The sequence below is a fragment of the Anopheles maculipalpis genome, chromosome 2RL, assembly GCF_943734695.1.
Source record: "Anopheles maculipalpis chromosome 2RL, idAnoMacuDA_375_x, whole genome shotgun sequence".
Lineage (NCBI taxonomy): Eukaryota > Metazoa > Arthropoda > Insecta > Diptera > Culicidae > Anopheles > Anopheles maculipalpis.
In genome coordinates, this window is record NC_064871.1 from 26,577,488 (window position 1) to 26,587,289 (window position 9,802).

At 44.2% G+C, this 9,802-nt stretch overlaps 1 protein-coding gene across 1 annotated transcript in view; it reads left to right on the forward strand.

Annotated features, from left to right (window-relative positions):
* Positions 1-8,284, forward strand: part of LOC126565783 (uncharacterized) — a gene marked incomplete at its 5' end in the record, with an annotated part of 32,434 nt that extends 24,150 nt beyond the window's left edge. The window contains 5 exons of the mRNA XM_050222996.1: positions 4,184-4,318; positions 4,423-4,551; positions 4,633-4,801; positions 7,631-7,773; positions 8,126-8,284. Of these exons, the coding sequence (XP_050078953.1) occupies positions 4,184-4,318; positions 4,423-4,551; positions 4,633-4,801; positions 7,631-7,773; positions 8,126-8,284 (735 nt within the window). The remainder of the gene's footprint in view (positions 1-4,183; positions 4,319-4,422; positions 4,552-4,632; positions 4,802-7,630; positions 7,774-8,125) is intronic.
* Between the last annotated feature and the right edge of the window lie 1,518 nt (positions 8,285-9,802).

Consider the following 9,802-nt stretch of genomic DNA (forward strand, 5'->3'; position numbering starts at 1 on the left):
GGCTAAAGTGTTTGTTTAATATTATGGTTGTAACAAACGAAATTTTTTTTTTCGTATTAATAATGAGTATTAGTAGTCTGAAAATATGATATCAGATGAATAAAACATTCAGAAAGAGATATTAAAAAAAATACATCCAATAAATTTTAAGCAGGAAGGGAAGTACAACTGTGTTCTTAAATGGTTTTTTTTATTAGGCCAAATGATGGTCATCACTGATTGACCATGATGAAATGATGATTGGGGCGGCCCGGTGGTGTAGGCAACAGCGGCGCCGGTCTTCAATCGGCAGGACCGGGGTTCAAATCCCATCCGGACCGTCCAACCGTAGTGAGGACTGACTAACCAACTACGTGGTATCGGCAGCCTAGAAAGCCATTTCGATGGCCGGCATGACCTTAGAGGTCGTTAAGCCAAGAAGAAGAAGATGGTCATCACCTTCGAAGTAATCCTCTTCCGATGCAATGCACCTCTTTAGCCTCTTCTCCCACTCCACGCAGCAGGTGGAAAACGCGGATGCTGGGATGTCATTCAGTTCCGACCTCGCAGCGGCTTCTATCTCCTCGATAGTGTCAAAACGGTGTCCCCGAAGCGGCCGTTTTAGCTTGTTGAACAGCCAGAATTCGGCTGGTGCCAAATCTGGCGAATTCGGCGGTTGCGGAACATTATGAGCGCCAGTTGCTGCGAAAAACTCCCTCAAAATGATGGCCGTATGGGAGGGCGCACTATCGTGGTGCAAAAAACCAGCTGTTGTTTTTTTCACAAATCCGGCCGCTTTTTCCGAATGGAGGTTGTGAAAGGATTCGTATCGGCAACCGACGATTGTTGACCACCAAATCCTTGATTTGGACGACGTGGGCATCGTCGGTCGAGGTGGATGGTCTCCTCGGACGGTCCTCGTCTTCGATCTTCTCATGGCTATTCTTGAAATCACTTTACCATTTGTACACATTTTTCTTCGACATAGATTCTGCTCCGAAGGCTTTTTGTAACATCCGCAATTTTTCCGCAACGTTTATTTCATTGCGCAAACAAAATTTGATATATGCGCGCTGCTCCACAAACTTGGACATGGTCAATATGGACAAAAACACTTGGCGCAGCTCCGAAAATAAATATTGACAAACGAAAAATAAAAACAAACAAGGGGCTTCTTTTGATGCGCGAAATTTGACATTGCTAAGGAACTTGGCTAAAAAGTGCCGAAACTGTCACTTAATGTCCTGTTCATATCCTGATCAGTAAGTTCAAAATGCAGACGTTGAGGTGATAATTATTTCTATTCTTTCTTCTTGGACTAACGACCTCTAAGCTACGCCGGCCATCGAATGGCTTACTAGACTGAAAATGCCACGTAGTTGGATAGTCATTCCTCACTACGAGGAGACGGTCCGTATGGGATTTGAACCGCAGTCCTACTGTGTGAAGGCCGGCACCAGTGTCGCCTACACCAAAGGGGTCGCCCTGATGACCTTGGTTACGGGGGTAGCACAGAGCCCAAATCACCCAGTAATTTACGAGTAGCAAACCTGGTGGAAGTCCTCCAAACTCGCTCAATACGTTGGATGCAAACCCAAGCAGAGGGGTCCAGACGACTGAGCAGTACTCCAGCAATGACCTGACCAACGAACAGAAAAGAGTCTTGAGACAAAGAGGGTCAGTACACTCCATTTTCGTTTTATTGGTATCTACAACGATCCTTCGGCAACACTTGTCTCTTTTATTCATCTTTTTTTCTTTTTATTTGCATCTTTAAAAGAACACAATATACCAAAGGTATAACAATGTTCATTAAAGTGTTATAGGAAAAGTTTTTGATGATTCATTAATTTTAATATTCTCACCACACTCATAAATTAAGCAGTAAAGGACAGGCATTTTGTCCTTAAAAAACGATTTTAAAACAGTTGATGAATAACAACACATTGTCGGTACTGGCAGTACAGTACATCATGCTGCTCGCAGATAACTCCTTCTGCTCCTTCCCTTTGGTTATTGCACTAAAACTTCAATGTCGCTGAAAACAATATCGAGCCCTTGCCTGTCGTTCGATAAAACGAACCCCGGGTAAGGTTTTCTTTCGCCGGCACACACAAACCCACTAACCTCGGTCATTTTGCAAAACTGGTCTGCAGATGGGAAACAAGCACAAACAGAGGTCTTCCCCCCGCTTTTGGTGACCTTTGTCGAAGAAGCGTCCTAGGCCACCACCATGCAATATCCTCAATTTGTAGCTACATTTCCTACTCCACGTCCTCCCGCTGTTCGTTCCCGTTCTTCATGCGGCTGTGTACGTTCGTTCCCTGCACGAAAGAAGCCCTGCACAGAGATGCATCGCCGCAAGTAATCGGATGGGACGACCAACGATGAAAGGATGGCTATTTTCAACTTCCAAGGTGTAGGCGCCATTCAAAGAATGGCGGGAAGATGACTTGGGTGCAGGTTCATCGGGAACGAGTCAACACATTAACACACACACATACACAACTACCACCATCAGCAGCATCAGAAAAGCGAAAGGATGATGTGAAGTGAAAAGGCAGAAGGTAACGACGCAGATTGGTAAACAAAAGGTGCAGGTCGAAAGGTCTCCCTGCTGTTCCCCTCTTGCGTTGGTGAGCGATCGGTTGCTTTTAAGGCTTATCTTTAGCTGGGTGCGAGACTCGAGACTACTGCTTGGCCGGATGATGTTTGCCTGCTTTCGAACCAGCGTCCCACCGTATCCAAGAATGGAAGATGCGACGTAGAGTTTCGAGGTTTTTAGCACCTTCTTCATTCGGGCGAGCAGTGTGTGTGTCGATGTGTTTGTATGCGCATAAAAACACCCAGGACGTTATACGTCTATCGCAACGATGCACAAATATACACACACATACACACACACATACACATCCGAGGCATAGCAGAGCGGATGCCAATCCGTGCTCGGAAATTTAATATACCCCGGTGGTGTTGGGACGCAGCGCCGCTGCCCGATGTGAAAGGTCAGTTTGTCAAACCGAGGCCGGTTAGTGGAATGCTGCTCGTTCTACCCCGAAGAGTTCTGCGAACTGTGCGAACGAAGATAAGGACACGCTAAGATGGGCCCATCCCGGCACGGAACTTCCCGGCGTGGTCCGGGTAACGTCGGACGTTAATTAACTTCCTTTTGTTCGATGCAAAACTTTCGATAGTTTTCCTTCTCTATGTTGATGAAGGTAACCGGATATAGCTGGCAGAAGGGCGAGTTTGTGCCTTCGGATGCTGTCCGTACGTACACGATACCAACAAAACGCAACATTTATGATGTGTAATTAATGCCAAAGACGTGTGCACGGTGGGGGAGGGACATGTGTCGCCATGTTCACACAGCGAACCCGGGGGACAAGATTGATGTCGTCCACAGGCAGTGATGTAATTTTTAAAAGCAAACAATCTACTCTCCCAGCACCATCATCATCGCCATCATCAATCGTAGCCGTGTCGGGGTGACGTGGTTTGAAATAATGTGTACGCACACTGACTGCTGAGCGGAATCGGGCTATGTGTGAGGCACACGCGTGATTAATGAAAGTGTCACGTTCAAATCAATCAGCGAAGCTTCCAAATTCCGTTTCAAGTAAGCTCATCAAGCTCGCCGATCTCCATTATGATGTTTTAAGCCATTCTGATCCGGCCGCTGCAATACTCCCTAGCAGCGGGAGAATAATATCTTATCTTTTGCTTCACAAATAAAGCAAAACTACACAGCACCATAAACCTGTTGCCTGGTACGATGGCCTTTCAGTGAACACTTATTAAGCTCCCCACTAACCCAATATACACTGGTAGCCGGCGTTCATTAAGACTCCATTTCGTGCGTATTTCGCTGTGTCCTGCCGTTTGCGTGACTTGCGTGACATCACTGACAGCAGACCCCGGGCGCATTGAAAGGGCGCCGTCAGATTTTGTATATTCTCTCGCACGTCTCGGCCACACGGCTGAAGTGCCCACGGTGAATTAAATTACGACAGCTGTCAGACGGATCGAGTAGGCGTTGAAATTGAAACCGACGTGGTGCCCGGTTGCCATCATCAACCAAAACCATTTCGCGCACTGGCCCGGGCAGTGTATCATTTCATTGCTGTGCTTTTCTGCTTTCTTTCCACCTTCACTGACACACCGGGCCTCGGGTATGTGTTTTTTGTTCCTGTTGCTTGGTTAGGTTATCGAGCCGATCAATAAGCTGCTGGATACGGTTGACTTTGATGCGGTGTTCTACTCGCTCGATTGGCATCCGAGCGATCACGTTTCCTTCATCGACAACATCAAACAGCGTCCGATTCATCCAACCAGTCCGGTAAGTGTGGCTGCCGACCGATCTGTCCGCCGTTATCGTGTTATCACGATTTTCTTCATCTTTTTCTGTTGACTTATTCACCGCCCGCATTCTTTCGATGGTAGCTGAATGCGGACAATGCGCAGGTTTACGATACGGTCATCTTTGCCGGGCCGCCCCCGATGAAGCAACGGCTCTGGCCACGCCACTGCGTACAAGATTCGTGGGGTTCCGAGCTGCACAAAGATTTGAAGGTGAGTTAGGCGGGAAAAGGGCGGGAAGGAAGTTCTTGTGTTTATCAACATTTTTTTTATTCTTACGAATTTTGTTTGTAGGTTGTCGAGCATGGTGTGAAGGTGTACAAAGGTACCAACCCAGAAGTGGACTCGTACTCGGTGTTCTGGGACAACAAGAAGCTTTCCGACACGACACTGTGCGCTCAGCTGCGACTAAAGGGCTCGACCGATATCTACGTGTGTGGACTAGCGTACGACGTGTGTGTTGGTAAGTTACACGATGTCAACAAACGCTCCTTTGGTACAATCTGGTTGTTACTGGTATCGATAAGTAGTTACGTTAGGATGGGGAGCCTTGAAACACAATGTTCCAATCGTGCTCATTATCGGCTCGTGATTACGAAATCAAATTGTAGGAATTCGAAACTGGCACAGTGAATTCGGAGGATCGATTTGCTGCAGTTGTTGTTCCATTTTACAGTGGGCATATGCCACAGGAAGTAGTGGGAAAATCATTTTTCGAATAGTAATTTTCAATTTTCGCCTTGATGGAGACGCATGGTACTTCATGACTTCATGGTTTCTGAATTGGATAATTAACACTTTGACAGCCGCACGCTACGCATTGTTTACACCGCTGGTCACCGGCACCGTTTGCGTCATCCGCACCATTGTATCATTCCTTCGCTAAATGAAATATGTTGACCGAGGCTAAAGTTTTCTATTTTTTTTTTTTTTTTTGAATACAATCAATAATTTGTAGTAATTTGAATAACCTTTCTGGATTGTCTGATTTATTGTTAATGTGAGAAAAATTTAAAAAGAGAGTATTTGTCGATATCTGTTACGTGACTTTTATTTTTAGAAAAATTGGCGTACCTATCAGGAGATGTTTCTGAACAATAGTCTTCTATTTTCGATTTTTCTATTTTCGAAATCCCATAAGAATCTCCAGGCCGAACCATTTTTTTTTTTAATTCAACAGCCATTGTATCGAAACAATTAATGTTTTTCTTATCTATCTTTCCCAAATTAAAATTGTATTCGTAATATTTGTTGGATTCATAACTTACAAACTCCAATTGATCATTCCCAATAAATAATTCTACGACTTCTGCGATACTCTGTGCATCATTAGGTTGATTTTTTGAGCCAGGAGGTCCCGCAAAATCATCATTGTTTCTGAATGAATCACAAGTTGTCTAAGAGTCACTGTTATCTTCTTCTGATTCCTCTGAATAAGATTATGGGTTCGTCAATTATTTATTTCATTATCGTCTAATGAATCTTCTTCACTTTCACTGTTATTGATAATATCTTCTCCTCAAAATCCACCTTCATTATCCATAAACGTAGTGATCTTTCTCGCCTGCCATGCTGCAAGGGTAAACTTTATACAGAACGGCAACTAGCAAACAACGAACAACATATTTTACTTACATGATGCACTACCAACACACCACCAATAATCCACAAATAATGCAAAAGAAACGCGCTGTGTTTCATGCCGCAAAACCTAATCAAAACAAGTTTGTTTATCACACCAAAGCGGTGCGATTGGTTATCAATGCATTCGCGTCATTACACCACAGTGGTGTGATTGGCCGGCAAATTGTTAAGATACAAAGTTTTTCCTAAAAAACGTATTATTTAAAACCAGTACACACGAAGCTATATTTTTTTAGCAGGAATTTTTTTCAGCTGACCTTGGTATCTCAATGCTAGGCTTCATCTAGACTGAACTTTAACCAAATTTCAATTACTTATTAGGAATTATACAATAAAAGTAATATTTTGATCTGCTCGAGATTTTAATCATTTGATCCATTGTGCATCTGTGCGCGAGTGTACGAGAGTGTTCAGCAGACCCGTATTAGCGGTAGCTTTGCCATTTTCAATTTCGACCACGTACTCAGTAATTAAGTTTGTTTCAATCTTGACGGATCGTTCGTATGCAGCAAAATCCTGACGCTCTCTAGTGTGCACTAGCGTTAAGCGCACGAATAACTATCGATTTTCTTAAACGCTTATACACACGCCATGGGAAAACCTTTTAATGCTCTTTTTCTACTATCGTCGTTTAGTGGTCACTTTATCTAATCGATATAATGTTGCACACACAGTTCATGAAAAGTGAGCTTCATCAAGCAGGATGATTTTTAAAACCGTTGAGACAAACACATGTCCACAAAAATGATACAATTTAAAATTACCATTTTCATACAATGAGCAGGATGCGAGTGGCAAGTAAAAACAAATTGGGGGGGACATACAAAAAAATAATGGACGCCATCACTTCTACCACGGCCCCGCACTGCGGCATGTTTTCCCGTTTGCATTGATATATTTTCAGTAAAATCTCATTACTTGTTGTTTGAAATAAAATGAATGGGCGAATGCGCACGAAAACAGAACTGCTGCAAAATGATTCAATTTCCTTGTAAGTAAGGAAATTAAATCGAACTTCAACCAACTCCTGTAGCAACTGCGAGCAGAAAAATCAGTCACGTTCAGTACCAGCCTTTCCTTCTTCCTCCTCTCCCAAACCACCCACGATTGAGGTCATTTCCGGCGTAGTCACCGAATCTTCGGCCGGGATGCGCTTGTACGCTAGAGCTTTAATAACAAACTGAAAAAGGTTAAAAAAGCAAACCGAACACTGCGCCTCTGGCTTGTTACAGCGCATAAAAATAGTTAACGGATTCAAAACAAGGAAAAAAAAGTGATGGCACCCAACGGTTCCGGAGCCGGCTTCGATCCAACGATTCGGTTCGTTTTTTTCTCCAATTACCACTCGAGAAAGCAAACAAGCAGATGTAGCATGTAGATGAATCAAAGTGGATCTCCATGACACCGGTTGTGAGCACGGAGACTCCACGGTGGTGGAGTAGCGTTTCATTAAATAAATGAAAATTGGCCAAATTAATCTACTAATAGGCTAGGCAACCCAGGGTTCACCATTATTCACCTGGCCTGGTCTTGCTCGTTCCGCAATTGTCACATCCCGTTCGCACGGCCAGTAACGCAGGACTAATAGCCACAAATATCATCTCCAAATGGTCTCTCTCTTTCTCTCTCTCTCTCTCCTTTCGCACAGGTGCAACGGCCATCGATGCGCTGTCGGCTGGCTACCGAACAATACTGATCGACGACTGTTGCCGGGGAGTCGATCTGAATGACATCGAGAGTACCAAGCAGACAGTTATTTCCAGCAATGGCGTCATCGTTTCATCCCGCGAGGTAGGTGAAGCAGGAATACACGAATCCTCCGTTTTTTTTCGGGCTTCTGCCGAAAGGGAAATTAATTACTATCGAGGTAATTCTGTAGTCTGTAGCAGGAAAGAAGGAAAAAGAAAACACATAAGAGCACTCAGCAAAATTACCAACCTTACGGACTGAATCCCCGCAATCCAGCAACAAGAAAAAGCACAAAATTGCGAATTAAATCTTTTTTTTCCAACCAGCACGAAACTCAGGCTGTCTCAGGGAGAAGGGTGTATTTATTTTTCGGTCACTTTTCAATCACTTCTTACTTCGCAACCGACAAAATTTATCCCAACTTCTTGTTGTGTTTTCTTTTGCGCGGTTTCAGGTCAAAGCGATGGTGGAAGGACGGGACCGCCGCCCGGAGCTGGGTTACAAGTTGGCGATGGAGCTGAAAAATTCCGAATCAGACCTGTCGAAGAACAATGCCTGCAGAAGACAGTCCCAGCAGCAGCAGCAACAGCAACAGCAGCAACCATCACAGTAAACTCTCTTCACGCAACCCCCCTTTAGTTTCACGGCGCTAACAGTGATTGGCCCTCACTCCGAGAAGGAGGGGGGGGGGGCATTTTCGATTTGTTGGGATCCCTGTTAGAAGTTTATGCGTCCCAGAGTGTCCGAATAGAGGGAGGAGCCCTTATTTTAACGTTTACCATGTTTTGGTTGTCCAGTTTCGGGTTTACATATGTACGTGCGTTAAGATCAGAATTGAATTCTTCCCTTTTTTGTCTGCTGTGCGTGCGTGTTTGTCCCGAATGCAAAAGCTTATAAAGCTGAGCTTTTTTGTTCGTTTTATGCTCACCCCAAAGGCCCCAAAACAAAGACTAAAAAACCAGGCGTGAATGCTTCCGAAAAAGAGAGTCATAAAGCTTCTTTCATTCGAATCCGTTTTAGCCTACCGACCGTTTCCTATTTAGGATTGCGTTTCTCTGTGTTACTACTTGTGGTGCTTGGGTGCTTCCCTCCCCTTTTTGTTTTGCTGCTTTCTTTTTGTGCCTGTATCTGTGTGTATGTGGTGAGTTTTCCCTTTTGCTGCGCCCAACACCCAACACTTCATATAGCGCTCAGCTTCTTGGGGTACGGTTATGCTGCACCCATTACCGTTTTATAGGTTTCGGTTCTCTTTTTACACCTTCTTACCCTGCTATCCTGTACACCGGCACGATGCCGGAATAGAGCAAATCACAAAAAAAAAAAAAATAGAAACACTCAAATAAAACCAAAACCAACGCAACGCGCCAGGGGCCCGGGTTGGAGGATCTGATTTAACCGAACGACGTCCGTAGCAGCGGTTCTGGCTGGTCATCGAAGTTTATGAACCCGATCGGGCAAGGACGAAAAAAAAAGGCCCCAGTGATGAACGTGACACATCGTGCAAACATATCCTTTCGGAGCTGTGGCTGACGGTGTTGGTTTGATGCTATTCAACCAACCCGCCCCTCCCATAAAACGGGAAGCCAATGATTTTGTCGTGGGTCAAGGTGTAAATTACATTTTATAACCATGTGTGTGTGTGTGTGTCTGTGTGTGTTGAACCATCATAAACCGACGACCGCTGCTACTGTTCTACTTTACTTTGCAAAGGGAGGTATTTGCTGTTATTGTTTATATGCATGTCACACTGGGTGGGGTGGGGGGGGGGGGGGATAGCTATTTTATCAGGACGATTGAATTTAAATCCAGGGTTGCCCTATTTATTTTTTTATATTTTCATTCTCAACAATAACACATTGCTGTTAATGGCGGGAAACCTCTATTTCCCAAATGACGGTGCGAAGGGAGGGGAGTAAGGGAAAAAGGTTGTTTAAAAATCATGGTGCCGATCATTATTGAATGGATCCTTTTTAGTGCTTACTTGATAGTATAGATTAAGGTGATGGGAAGGTGGTTTGGGTATTTTTTAAATTTTGATTTCTTATTATCACTTTAAATCGATTTACGCTTTGCTGGTGATGGTGAGGACGAACATGGGAGGAACAATTGTTTAATGTCACTACGCACAACA